At 38.4% G+C, this 14,556-nt stretch overlaps 1 protein-coding gene across 1 annotated transcript in view; it reads left to right on the top strand.

Annotated features, from left to right (window-relative positions):
* LOC128975706 (transmembrane protein 132D-like) overlaps positions 1-14,556 on the top strand; it is a 259,696-nt gene that overhangs the window by 97,628 nt on the left and 147,512 nt on the right. The window contains exon 3 of the mRNA XM_054392723.1: positions 3,501-3,647. Coding sequence (XP_054248698.1) covers positions 3,501-3,647 — 147 coding nt within the window. The remainder of the gene's footprint in view (positions 1-3,500; positions 3,648-14,556) is intronic.

Raw genomic sequence — 14,556 nt, forward strand, 5'->3', positions numbered from 1 at the left:
AGAGCGGAATCTGGCACAGGCACAAAATACTCAACTTTACTTGCTGCTGCCCAGCCAGTGTTTTAAGCAAATGTATTTAGACTGTTAACTGTGAGCAAATACCTGAAAAAACCTTTTGTTGCACACCTTTTGCTGTATTGCAGTTGAGAAATCCTAGTAGGCTGAACTGTGGCTGAACCAAGAGGCTGTCTCATGAGCACTCTCAAGAGCAGCTGAAGGGTTGAAGACCCAGCTTGCCCTATGACAGCCAGGAAATTCAATAAAGCAGATTTGCAAGACAGTAATCGAGCCCTGACAGCAGTCATAGTATTTTCACCTTGGGTATCTTCAGTTTTAGCTGTTGACAAATAGCATACCTTCAGTTAAAATTAACCCTCTTTCAACCAGGTCATTTTTTGGTAATTGCAAAGTGCTACTGCCAGTGTAACTTGGGTGAATAAAATTCTGCAATTCCCCACGAGTGCTAAGCACAACATCAAGACATACTGGAGGAAAAAACATTTCCTGGGACTGTGGAATCGAAGCTTTTGTACTGATTCTAGAAGTACACTTAACTGTTTCTTCAAAAAGAATTCCTAACCTCTAATTTTGTAGTAAACAACAATCTTACTGTGTTACTGTTTTCAGTTAAATTGGAGGTTTGGGGCTTTTAATAGATGACTAAATTAGACCTTATCAAAAACTCGTCTAAGTAATCCTGATCCACAGACTACAATTACCCCAAGGAGTGTACACAAGGATCTGCATTTGTTTTGAAACATCAGAAATCACATCAGAAATCAGTGCAGGATGGCAGTTTGTTTTTGGATGAAACAAATGTTGAGGATAAACAAACAGCTTGCCTTACTAGCTTTGCATTCTTTTCTATGGCTTACCTCATCACTTTGGCCTTTAAAGGAATCCAGACACAAGAGAAGAGGGTGGTATCAGTTATGTGCCTGTGCACTCATTTTAGTCTTCTTGTAATGCCTTTTAAAATGTGAGAAATTGCCTCAATTTTCAGCGTGTGGCTGTTTCCTTAGCAGCACTGAGTCTCTGTTGCAGTGAAGCTATTGCATGTGTAACAGCAGGATAAGGTAGACTATGCTATAGTTTAAAGCTTCTATTTTCTTAATTCCCTGCCAGTTTTGTTGATAAAGCATATAAAAATATAACAAATGTAATTTGTTGTGTGTTTTGAACTACTGTGCAACACAGTAATTGCTCTTAACCTCCAGTCATGGGAAAGTGGTTGCTTTCATCTAAGAATGCTGTCTACTTGGGTTTCCAGGACATGGATCCCACCTCCCCAACCCCCCTTTGAAATCTTGTCCAGCAGAACTTGAGTGCCATATCTTTGTCTGGGACTTCCATATGTCTCACAGCATGACCATTGCTCCTGCATGTGTCCCAGGGAGGCTCCATGACATGTAGAAATCTTAGACATGGTCATGAACACATGCAGACGGTGGGGGCAGCAACTGGTTACTGATCAAACATACTGGGTGCTACAGCAGTGGGTTATTACACTCCCATGGCAAACTTGAGGGGCCAGCCTTACAGCTCAAGCTCAAGGCATATGTGGCTTGGAAACACCCTTCCAAGCAATCTATGGCTGTGACTCAGTAACTGTCCTGTGCTTAGAGAACCAGCACAGAGAGCTGGTTCTGTCGAGCTAGTTGCCTTTTCAATACTCAATTCAACTTCTTGGTAGGTGGCCCAAATTCCACACTGGCCCCTTCTCATCCATCAATATTGATCAACTACTGGAGTGCCAATAAACACATCAGAGAACTAGAAGTGTGGGTTTGAGGTTTTTAATAATAGTCAGCTTAACTTGGAAAGATCTGAGCCACCCTCTTTTCTCTATGAAGTGGGAATAGTTTTTCTATCATTGGTCTTAGCTGTCACCCATCAGTTTTCCTTTCTTGAGGGAAACCAGCAAGGTGGCACCAAATGCTGGTCACAAGGAAGCACTAAAGACAAATCCTGAAAAATATTTCACCCAGATTGGCCTTTTCCTGTCTCCCTCTCTTCCTCTAAGAAGCCAAGAATGCAATTTAATTTCCACTCCACCATTGAAGTCATGGCCTGAGGGGTGTTTGTGGTCTAGGAGCAGTTACTGCACCTGCTTAAAGTACCTTTGGTGAAATTACCAGGGAAGAACTTGAGTGCAAATTGGCAGCTGTCATGTATTCATTATTCCAGCTGTGCTAAGGAAATTGCAGCCACTGATACTGAGTTAGTGGTAGAAGTAATGAGATGTAACTTTTTCTTTTTTTGTCCAAGGCCGTTGAAGAAATTCTTTGGCTTGTTATTCTGAAAACATCTGTGTGGATGGTGTCCTTCAAAGATTTCACAAGTAATTGCATGCAGAGGCAAAGCTGATAGTGCTTGTTTTACTGATATTAGCATCTCTGTATGGCAGCAGCTGTTTATAAAAAAAAATCACATACCTTTTTGTTTTCTTGCCCAGAATTGAGACCTTGCCATAACACTGAATGGATTTTGTGTATGTGACTTTAAGCAAATATAATTGAACTGTCATTTCCTGACAGCTCTTATGTGAGACTGTTTGACCACAATGGACTTTTTGTTTTTGTAAACACATTCAGAAACCAAAATTTAACAACACCAGAAACTTCTGATTCAGTAAAGTGGCCAGAGTTATAGAACTATGGAATAATTCAGAAGTGCCTTAAGATGCCCATTTAGATATTTAGTTAAAGAAAGGGAGAGAAAGAATTAAGATATTGCTCCTGTTATCCACTGGCTGGAATTAAGAGGTAATAAAATGGGTTTTAAATATCTATATTGCTCCTGTTCTCCACTGATTGTTCAAAACACAAGAACCAGAAAATACACCTCAGTAGGAGTCAGTCCAGTTGTCATGACTGGAACATTTGTTCATACAGCTTTCCCTGTTGTTTCCCCTAATATAGAGGCTAGAAACAGACTTCCAAAGAAACCAGTCACTTTTGGAAAATGCTGCAGTGTCAAAAAGATGATGGCATTGCAGCAAAGATATGAAATGACATCTCTGAGTAATCTGGGGAAGGGGGAGAAGAAAAGGTAGACTTGACTTGTAATATAAGACATAGCAATGGCTGCTCACTCAAGATACAAGCATCAACAACAATGTGAGTTCTTTCATGACAAAAATGACACTTTCTGATAACTCCTACTCAAGAGAGAGATTTAATGTGCTCAGTGGTGCCCATAGTACAGATAATGGAAGAGCAGGAGTTAGAAGCATGCTCCAGAATGTATCTACTCTGCAATTTAGCTACAACTGGAGCTCTAATTATCATTAGTTCAATAAGATTTCTATCTTGATGCAATTCCTTCAAAATATGGAATTCTTAATTAATTCTCTCATCTCTTTTCCTTGTAATACTGTCAAACTCTAATAAGTGCTAACATTTTCTGTGTGGCAATAATGAGAAAATAATGAAGAAATAAGTAACAGACTGAGCTGACATTTGTATCTAATTGGTGAAATATCCTTTTGTTGCTCCTAGGGCAAAGGTGAAGAAAGGTGTGAACGTTTTCAGTGTAAGAGCCAGCAGCCCATACTTATGGGACATCAGAGAGAGCATGGATTATACTGGGAAATATGCACCAGCTGTTATTGTTTGCCAGAGGAAATCTGCTGCCTCTGAAAACAGGTAGGTCACTTCCAGCAGTCTCTCTTTTAATAACTAGCAGTTGTTTTCCCTTTTCAAAGCTCTTTGCCATGATTTTAATAAGTTTTATTACAGTGTATGATGAAAAATGCTTTGGACAACCTGTGGCTGTCTGTAGTGCATTGCTAATTCTACCACACACACTTTGAACAAAACATTATTCAGTCCTAATACTCAAAGGAAGTTAAAAGTGGCAGGAAATACTGTTTTAACAGAATATTTAGATGAACATATTTCATATCTTAGAACTCAGTTGTGGACTTGTTTTAATCTCTTCCAACTATTTGCTGCCAGGCACGATAGCAGTGGGTAATTACAGAGCTGTTTGTGGTGGGGGTTTTGCTTTGTTTTGGTGGGTTGGGTTTTTTTGACTGTTTGCTTGTTTTGTTCCTTTTTTTTAAATCTTTATCCAGAGGAAACGAAACCCTACATTTTTGCTGGTGAGATTTATATAAATTTTTAATCTGCAGAAGGGAATAGGTTTTTCTATTTTCCATTCCTATTGTGCCACAACTTACATTGGACACTGACCTGTCTCAACCAGCCTTCATGCAGCAGGTGGATGTCCCATTTCTAATCACAACTGACGGCTTTAATGAACAGATTTTAATCTCATTTGCTGCTTCTTGGTCATTGTTTCTGGAGCTATGTGTCAAGTGCATAAGGGTCTGACTGCCTGCACATGAATCGTCTTTGGCATTGCTGTTAGAAAACTTCCTATATAAAATAGAAGTTCTCTGCTGTGATTTACTTCTGAAATTTTACAAAACCTTATAGGCTTTGGGGATTTATTATATGGTTTAGAAGTTTTCAATAAATACCCTCTAAGCCTAATAACTAGGAAGTTTCATGTCTTTGCAATCTGGATATATGAAAAAAAAGAGAAAGAGAAGAATTTCCCTTCATAATCATAACATAAATCACTTTCTCCTTATTATAACTCAGACTCTACACAATTTCTCTGCTATAGTATCCTGAATTTTCTCATCTAAACCATATATTGTCTCATACCTGACTGAATTTTATTGCTCAAAGAAGCAGTGTGTATATATGCCAAGGTCAGAGCTTCCTACTGTCTGGCACAATCTGTCAGACAGATTCTTTAAAATCCCAGTTCAAAGCTATTTGCAGACAGTGTGAATATTTTCATTGACTGAAATGGGCTTTGGATCAAAATCAAAGATTATTTCAACAACGAGTTTTTCTATCACACTTTATCTTGTTGGGTCCATACAGTGCATTTGTTGCCTGATTTCTCCTCTTCATATATAATGCAACCTCTTGGGTGTATTGAACCTTGGCAACTTATTTCCCTTCACTATTCATCATTCAGTGGCAAGCCTTCCAAATGACCCCTTGTACACAAAAAAATAAATTATTTTGTCACCTTTCATGCAGTGGTTGTGGGTTCTCTGTACTTTCACATGCTGAGCATAAGCATTGCTTCATGTTTAGTGAAATAAATGTGAACTCATATACATAATGGATTTTCCTGGAAAGAAAAATCAAATGGAGACAAGGTATGTGTTTAACTTCTGGCTTGACTTATTCCATCTGAGTTCTTGGTCTCATTTTTGAGAACTTCTTCATTTGTAAACAAAGGTAGAATATTTACAATTAATTGTTCAGTATGTTTTCCTCATTAAATTTAGTCATCTGTTTTGCTATTCTTTTTATGAAGCAAGATCAAGCATCATGAGGAAAAGGACGTTTTCTGGGGAACACTTTTTTTCCTTATCTAGACATATTTGGTGTCACTAAATATGCACAATTGATAACCACTAGAGACTGATGCCTCTTATCAAGTCGTTTGCCCCCATGGTTCATTTTGAAATTTGGCAAACTTTGTTTAATATTGTTTAACTCCTCTTCAAAATCAGAGGTGTGATCACATGAATGTGAAGGTGGCAATGTTAATTAACTAAGGATTCAATACCTTTGTGTTACTGAAGGTTTTACATGGATCAGAAAATAGTGTTAATAAAGCTAACTTACTGTGACAGGTGTAATTTCACGGGTTAAGGAGACACTTGTGCAAGTGACAAACTCAACCAGGATGCCTGAGTGTTTCTTTATCAAAGTTTGAAATATATCAGTCATTTTATTTGGAGAGGTTTTGGCACCGAAAGCTTATCATAACAGGATTAACATATAAATATTATCACAGCCAGCAGGGTGTTTTAGAATGAATATTAACAGCAAATATTATGAATCTGTAAGAGAATAACTAATTAAGCCCATCTGTCAAATATGATTTGAAGTTCTCAGTGCCTTGCTTTATTATGGGCTTGCAACAGTGTTCCAGATTAATGGGGAAGCAATTATGAAGTTCTCAATTCTTCTGATTTCATTCTTAGGTAATAATAACTTTGTAACACTCTAAATCCTGACCCATGAGATTGTTAGATGGGCTTACTACTTGTATCATCTGTACATTAATTCTGTTCTTCTCTGTGAACAACTGTCTTCCATCCCTCTGTTGTCATGTAGATGACCAAAAAAGAACCCAAATAGAAAGTGGTGCATTGGGAATTAACCAGTGGGCTCAGAAATATGAGTTGGGAAACAAGTCACAGAGATTGCTTAATTCTTAGATATTGGTTGAATCATTGAGATGCATCCTAATATGTGCCATCCTCATATCCTTTGGAAGTTGGCTGATCTTTCTTTTTATTAGTTCCTCATGTAATGAGGTGAGTAGAATAGAAAGATGGGATTAAAGGTTTACTGCATTTCTGGATTGTTTTCTTGGGTTAGTGTGGTTTCTCATTGTACTTGAAATGAGCACTTCTGCTGTGCTAGTGTTAATTGAGAAGAATAGCCAGAAGTGGAAGACCTGGATTCCTCTCTGTTCTGCATTTCCTGTTGGACTGGAAGCCTGCCAGGTGGGATGGGTTTGGAAAATTATTGAGGTGGCTAAAAACACAGATTTATTGGATTTTCCTAGTCTGCAAAACATGGTTGGTAGCATTTGCCTGTGCCCATAGCTGCTGTGGAGACATAAAGCAAGATGTTTTGAAGAAAACATTTCTTGTGATACTTTTCTCCTGGGTTACAGTTCTATACCACTGAAGAACTTACTGGTTTATGCTGCCTGAAAGCAAATGCTGGTCCTGCTGCTAACAGAAAAACATTTTCGTTTTGAATTACAAGTGACTGAATCAGTCTGTGATAATATTGACACTGTAGAAGACAATGGCAGTATTTGCTGAGCTCATTTATCCCTGCATGTCTCATTTTTGCACAATACAATATTTCAGTGCTTAATTTTCTTAATGCTTTTATAATACCAGAAATTAACTTGATATTAGATAATAACAGGGGAGAGGAATATGTATGGCAGCATTGTCTTTGATTTTCCTACATATACTTCCTTTTTAATGCATTTATACCATTATCCTCAGTGCCCTATATTTCCCATTTTTAAATCTAGCTCTTTAACATTTAGTTTTCATGTTGTAACAGCAGTGAGCTATTGCCTCATTCTCTTACTTGTTGCATCTGCCAGTACATTTGATAGGCTCTCAAGAGTGCTATAATCCTAAAATGCTTCTGAAGCAACAAAATTTACATAAATAAGAGCCTAATAGCCACAATAATTACATTTTGTCACTTGCTGGTGTTCATCAAAATGCTTCATGCAAACAGCTTTATGTTTTAGATCACCATGTTGGTTGTTTTGTTTTTTTCCTTTCTAGTCATGTGCTCACATGACTTGATCAACTGGAGGTATATTATTCCTTGGAAAGAAAATTTTTCTATCCAATGGAATTACAGAAAAGATGTATGACATAGCAAAAATGCTTTACACTGTATTTTGTCCCATCACATCATGAGCTTCAGTTGATAATGAAAAAAACAAACAAACCAGAAAAAGACTAAAATTCATGTATTCAGATGGGATATATTTGAGTTTGATATTGAAAACAGGCAGAGTGGGTGGAGGGTTGGGTTAGGCTGTCTGTTTGGGTATTTTTATGGCAAGCCAGGAGATCATTTGATCATTTATTTTCTTCAAAAGATAAAGTGATATGTGAATTCTGAGCAAAAAAGTATTTCTGACATTCGTTTTGTAATGCTACTTTCATTTTTGAGGGAGGCAGGAGAGAGGGGAGAGGGTTGATGTCTTTTATGTTGTTCCAAAATTACTTTCTGAGAATAATTACCCCTAAATCCCTGGCTATTCACACAGCATCATTGATGCTGGTATAATACATTAAGATATGTATTATCCAGCAGATAGAATGTGATAATTTGATTCTGAAACACCAGCATTTAACACCATTTATACTTCTGAGGCATATGGGTAATGAGCAGTTGTAAATATATTTAGCTGTAGAGTTTCATGCTGTGTACCATTTGGATTTTTCTTTCCCCTTCTTGTGTTATTTGAAACCTCTAGGCTTCTAAGAGTCTATATGTTGTGATGATGTGAAAGTACTAAACCTCTCAGAAGTCATGTTTACATTCCACTGTTTGCAAGCAATTAGTCACAAAATTCTATTTCTCATTTCTCTTTCCTTATTTTAAAATGTAAATGTGCCCTCTGAGAGAACCTTTAGAGATGTTGAGGCAAAATACATTTGCATGAACCAAGCCTCAGTGCCTCATTCTTTTGCTTGCTGGCCCACTTTTCAAAAAGAAAACTACTTTATTTATCAGGAAACGCAGAATCTCTCTTGAAATCGCCCCACTCAATGCTAATATACTGGAAGAAAGGTTTATGATCATGTTGAAGTAAATCAAAAGAAAGGAGATGAAATATTAACCAACAAGTATTAGATAAAAGCATCATTAGCCAACTTGTTCACCTGTTTGAAAGGTACTCATTCGTTTAAAAACAAAAACATTGTAGCAAATGACTTCAAAGGCATGCAGATAGTCTTCTGGTATCTTAGAGGTGGACTCTGCTTATATCTCTGACATTTACATGAAGGAGATACCACAGGGTGACTCAGCTGTCGTTATGAAGAAGATTCCCTTTCATCTCAGCTGAATTTTAGGGTTGTCCTTAGAGAGGAAACCTATTCCTGCGTTCTTTTGATGGGGGCATAATGTTACTGGAAAGAGGTAATGTGACAATTAGCATTGAATGGCTGAGGCAGTTAAAAAAAATGAAGTAAAATATAATTCCCTCATTCAGGGATGATCCGTTTGAAATACTAAGGTACAGTTAGATAGCACTTACCATCTAATGGCTTGCAGTTGGTGATACTCAGAGCCTACATCATTACTACATGCACATCACCTTAAGGAAAATGGTAAAGGTGAAGTACCCATAAGTGTAACTCGACATGATTTAACAGTTCACAAGAGAAAAAGTGAAGGAGATTATGAGTAATACTGTGCATTTTTTCACCATGATGGTATTCCTCCATCCTCTGTAGGATATTTTGTGCTGAATAGGAGGAAGTTGGTTACTGTCTCTTTACAGGGGAACATGATAAGCACAGAGATAGTACCAGGGCTTTAATTCTACTTCGTGGTCAAGTGCAAAAAAAAAAAAAAAATATAAACAGGCTAAAGAGTTTTTAGAGCAAAGGCAGGATTTAATGCAGTGCAACTGAATGCTGCTTTCTATGGTTTTAATAATGCAGGGTAAAGAATATCCTTTAAAACAGTTTCATTTAAAACAGTTTCAACATTTCCAGAACATGCTAATGCATTGACTGTTTTCTCCTGGTCTTTACTTCTCCTGCCCTAGCTAAGAGTAGCTGAAGAGAGTAATTGAAGCTTCAGTTATGTAGCCACTTTGATCTGGAAGTTGCAGTGGGCTGAGGAGAGACCAGGGCCACCTTCTTCAGTGGCACCTCAGAATCTGCAGGTTTTCCAGGACTTGAATTCTTGAAGCAGAGATTTGGGATCACTGCCACAGGGCTGCCAGATCACTACACACCCCAGGAAGAGCTGGAATTAGCAGCTGGCAGCTCTCATTGCATGTGTGGGAATAAGGATAAAAATTATGAGGAGTAAAATAAACTGATAAGAAGTCAAATTAATTTTGAAAGAGTTTTATGCTAGGTCTAATTTGTACTAGACTCTGTGGTTATTTTGTAGCACCATTATTGTATGTGGCTTTGCTTTTGTGACAGTCTGTCCCTGTTAGGAATGAACTCCAATGAATAATTACAGCCAGTATTGACTGCAGACTGGTGTCCTAGTGGCCCAGCTGTCCATCAGCTTAAGTAGAGATGCCTCATCCAACTCTTCTGCACATTCCAAAATGCCCACCTTTATATATCCAGAAACCCTGGGAAAAATTCTGTATCCTCTACAATGTCACAGCAGAAGACAAATCTGAGAAAGTGTTTCTTAATTTGAGTTGAACCAGTTCCATGTTTCACATATGCTAGCATCAGCATAGCCTCTCCCAGCTCATTTCAGCTGTGACCCCAGGGTACAGCTTTAAACAAAAGGAATTTGGACTGCAGAAAGCATGCTTGTAAGGAGGGATGAATTTAATTTCCTGTCCTAATTCATCTGAAGGCAGTGGGGCTTTATATATCCCCCTTTGTATTTTTTTGATTAAATGTTATTGATTTTTATTTTGCATACAAAAGTAATCGTGGAAAGGAAGGATCCAGGAAGTAATGCATAGGTGAGACTCCCTAATGGTACCAGAATTAAATGTATAACAGGTACTCAGTATTCCCTTTTCCATGAGCTCAGCTAGGAATTCAAGAAGAGGTGTTCTATCTTCATCAACAGTTATTGTGACAGCTCAAAAGGTGGAGGCTCACTGAATGCACCTAAGTCCTGGGAGAAATTCTGGTGATTTCTATGCTCACATAACTAGAGGCTGTATTATAAAGCTTATATGGGAGAAGGCAGAGTGTTATATTTTTGACATTTCAAGAAGTTCCTAAGACACAAAGTTGTCTGTGATGTGCTGGTAATTGGGCTTGTTTTCTTTGATATATAGTGCTTTCTATAAAATGAGGTTCTATAGCACAAGAATCAGCGTGACTTGCTAAAATGCCAGGAGCTGTCTAAGAGGAGTCTTCTGAAAATACTGTAATTGTTCAGATTAAATGATCTGTCTCTGTAAAATCTGCAAGCAGTAAACAATGCTAGATGTTTAATCCCCTTTTATTGAGAGTTCATGGCATGAAGAACTGGGAATCAAATAATTGGAGGGGAAAAGTCTCACTTTAAGTAGTTTGCTGACAAAAACCAGTTACAGAATGGTCAGATCATTACAGATACATTGAGATTATTCTCTTTTTGTCCTCTCTTCTCTTTCCTTGTGTGATATGCAGGTGTTTTAAAGAGTTTTCCACCACTCCCCTTGCAGAGGAGGTCCTTTTCTTTCTATATGGTGTTGAAGTAGCTAAACGACGTTTCCCATAGTCTGGAAAACCTCATGCATATTTAGTGTCTTTATTCTTACCCTGGTGTTATCCAGTGTGATAAATATAATTTTAAACTTGGAGGAATGGTTTCCCTTAAGAACCATAAGGATTCGTCCTCATGATGCTTGCTCTGTGTTTGTGATACTTAGCACTCTAGTCCTCAAACCTTCAGTAACCCTCACTCTCAAAGTAACAACTCCAGTGGGACAAACCCAGTTTGCTAAGTATTGCCACAGAGACAGCAAGTGAGTAATCTCCTGTCTATTAAAAATCTAATAATAAATGCAAAAGTGTGTCTTGTGAAAGTATCTCTAATGGTGCTGTTGATTTTCTTTTCCTTGGAGGAAATCTTGTAAGAAGTACTACTAATTACTGAGAGAGTTGGAAAGCAAGTGGATGACTTGAATTATGTGCTCAGGCTGAAAATATGCCTGCTGCTGTTGAGGCTTGGGGATTCCCTTTTCTTTTTTTCATTAATGAAAGTCATTTAAAAATCTAGCTATCATGTATAAGTCAACATATAGCAAAGTGTGGATCAGAGGTTAACAGAATTGGATAATACAACCTCACATCAATACAAATTGTGAAAAGTAAATTCCAACTGCAAGTACAAGGCTGAAGTTCACTGGGCATTTGAGTTATTTTATGGCTTCATCTCTCAAGGTATAGATTTACTGATGACATAAACAATGCAATATTAAAGATCTATGGGTGGTTTATATGAACTAACGATGCAGATCTAGCTCATCCTCTAATTATTTAGCCTTGATCACCTTTTGGCCTTTTAATCATCTCCAATGAGGTAAAATAGGGCTATTGACCCAGCTTGATGAAGGTTCAGAGGATGTGGGCTAAACTTTTAGGACAGTTTTGACACCAATAGATGCCATCACTTATGAGGGTTTATGTGCGTGCAGTGAAATGGAGTGACATAACCAGGCTTTAGGATGAGCTAAATATAAGAAGATAGACTGAGCTGGGAGCCACAGCAAGCTAATAAAAGTCAATGCAAAAGGCAGTGGTGCATTGTTTTATGACCCCCTGCAACTGCATAAGCCTTAAGAACTTGTCCTGGGCCATATGGGAAGTGTGACAGAGCAGGAATTAAATGGAGATCTTCTCTTCATGTGTCAGCTAGTCCCTTGAGAGTCAACTTGCACCAAAATCTGTTTTTTTGGTTTTATTTTGATCTAGTCAGGCTAAGCTTTCCCTCCTTGTGATGGTTTTAAGACTGTCTTTAACTTTTCTTCTCACAAAGTTTGAGCAGAAAAGTGAAAGAATGTAAATAAATCACTATTGGGTGTGAGAAAAGCAAAATAATGATTATTCTACACACTTCCATTGGAGAGGTAGAAATGTTTAAGAATCAGTACTCAAAGCAAGATACAGTGGGGCAGTCGGGCAGCCTTGCAGTCTGTCTTCTCTCAGTCTGCCTGCTGCTTCTCTCTCCTGGCTGAAGGTAACACACATACTGACCTTGACAAACGAAGTCTAACGAACCTCTCTCTGATTCTTGGCTTTCTTCCCTTTTGCCTGCTCTGAGGTGGGGAGGAAAAAGAAACACAGCCCCTTCTCTTTTGGGGGGGGGGGGAGGGGGGGCGAGAAGGTGGGGCAAGGGGCTTGGTTGTGTTTTTCTGTTGATTGTACATATTTGTAAATAGTGTATATTTATACATATTCATTGCATTGCATCATAGATTGTAGTTTTGCCTGTAAAATACAGCTTCATTTGCTTCCAGACTGAGCTAGCCTGGTTATTGTCAGTGTGGGAGGGGGATTTCAGCTCTCACACTGCTACACTCCTGGGAGTTTATATAGAGTCCTCTGGAACTGCTAGTATGTGTCAGACATCTTTTTGAAGAGATTTTGGTCCTGTACCAATGGAAGAAGCTGGGCTTTGTTAGGCTAACAGGATGTCTGTCTTTGTAGACATTGCTGATTCCAACGTGTACACACACACGTGTCAAAATGAGGAACAGGACAGAAAACTGAGGTGTCAGATTCCATAGGCAGAGCTGCTTGTGTGATCACTGAATATTTTAGGTTTCATGGAAGGGACTGTGTAATGTGATTCATTCCTCCCCCTGCATGCTGATCTGCAACAAGCAGCAGTACTTCCACCTCTACCGACACACTCAATCTTCTGCAAATGTTTTCCAGCCTAAGGTGTAAACTGGAGTACAAACTTTTAGTGTTGCAGAGAGCTGTCTAAGTGTTCAGTATGCTTTCAGTTTTCAACTCTGTTAAAGTCTGAATCTTTTAATTTAGAATCCATCCTCATGATGTAAGCTTATGAATCATATGGTTGGTTGACACAAAATCGAACATAGGAATACACGGAAAAGATGTTCCAGAAGAAGTTAGACAAAACTACATTTTGAAGGGTGTAGGAGTGGGAAACCAGACTGTCTTCTATGGCAAACAAGGGAGGCAGGAAGCCTGCCTTGTTGCATGACTCTTTGGAAAAGTACAGGAATCATTATAGGGTACATTTCCATTTGTGACTCAGGAACCCTGAGAGCTTTTCCTTGCAAGAAGGATGAATATAACTTCATAGTGGGTACACTTTAAGATTCGAGTAACTGGCTGCTCTGCTCTTCTGCCTTGATTGTGAGGCAAAGTCACAATCCACTGCCAAGTGTAACCAGATAAAGATCCTGACTGAGCCTATTCTGCACTCCTGTAGATGACACAAAGATGAAGAGCTCAGTTGGCTATGATGTCTCTGTGGCTGGAATCTATTAGTCAGGGTGGTAGATGAGGGATTGCCTTCACTTATGTAAATGTGTTAATATTGTTCTTAGTTTCAGGGATTACCTGGAGCTAGTATTCCAATGTGCAATTAGCTGTATGGATGACTGCTATCTCCAGCCTTTCTTGGCATAAAATTTTCTCTGGCATATTGCAAGAATGCATGCCTGCCTTTTCCTCAGCTTTAGTTGAAATATTTGTAGAATACCTTTGATATTGACAAGACACTTTATTTTAAGTCTTTATTCACTGGGAGATTTCCTAAATCCTAGTTTTGTGAACTTCTGCACGAATACTCTGGAACAGGAATAGCTTTTCAATTTATACTGCCAAAAGAGAGAGACTGTTATTTTCACCATGTATTTCTTACACTGTCTTTCTAAATCAGCTGTAGAATCAATCCCAAAGCATCTGTTTCTGATATGTACATAATTCCTCTTTCAGCTGTACCTTAATGCACTAGAGTCTTCATAGGTTTATTTATAGCAGGATTGACAAGTGCAGATGTGCTCTTATCATTAAAGATGAAGGCTGTCATATCAAGAGACCAAGAAATACATGTCTATGTGGCACAAAGTAGTGCCATGTGGAGATAAATGGGCCAACCTGACTGCAGCATGGTGCCACATGCCCATTTAGCAAGCCCTGGTCATAGAATGAGCAGCATCTTAGGAAACAGGACTGTGTCGTGTTGCCCCTGGCATAATGCTGTGAGCTTAGAATGTGGAGCACTGAGCAGAACTTTGTAGTTTTCACTTTGAATCTTACACTAGAAAGACAATAATTAG

This window comes from Indicator indicator, chromosome 26 (genome assembly GCF_027791375.1).
Source record: "Indicator indicator isolate 239-I01 chromosome 26, UM_Iind_1.1, whole genome shotgun sequence".
Lineage (NCBI taxonomy): Eukaryota > Metazoa > Chordata > Aves > Piciformes > Indicatoridae > Indicator > Indicator indicator.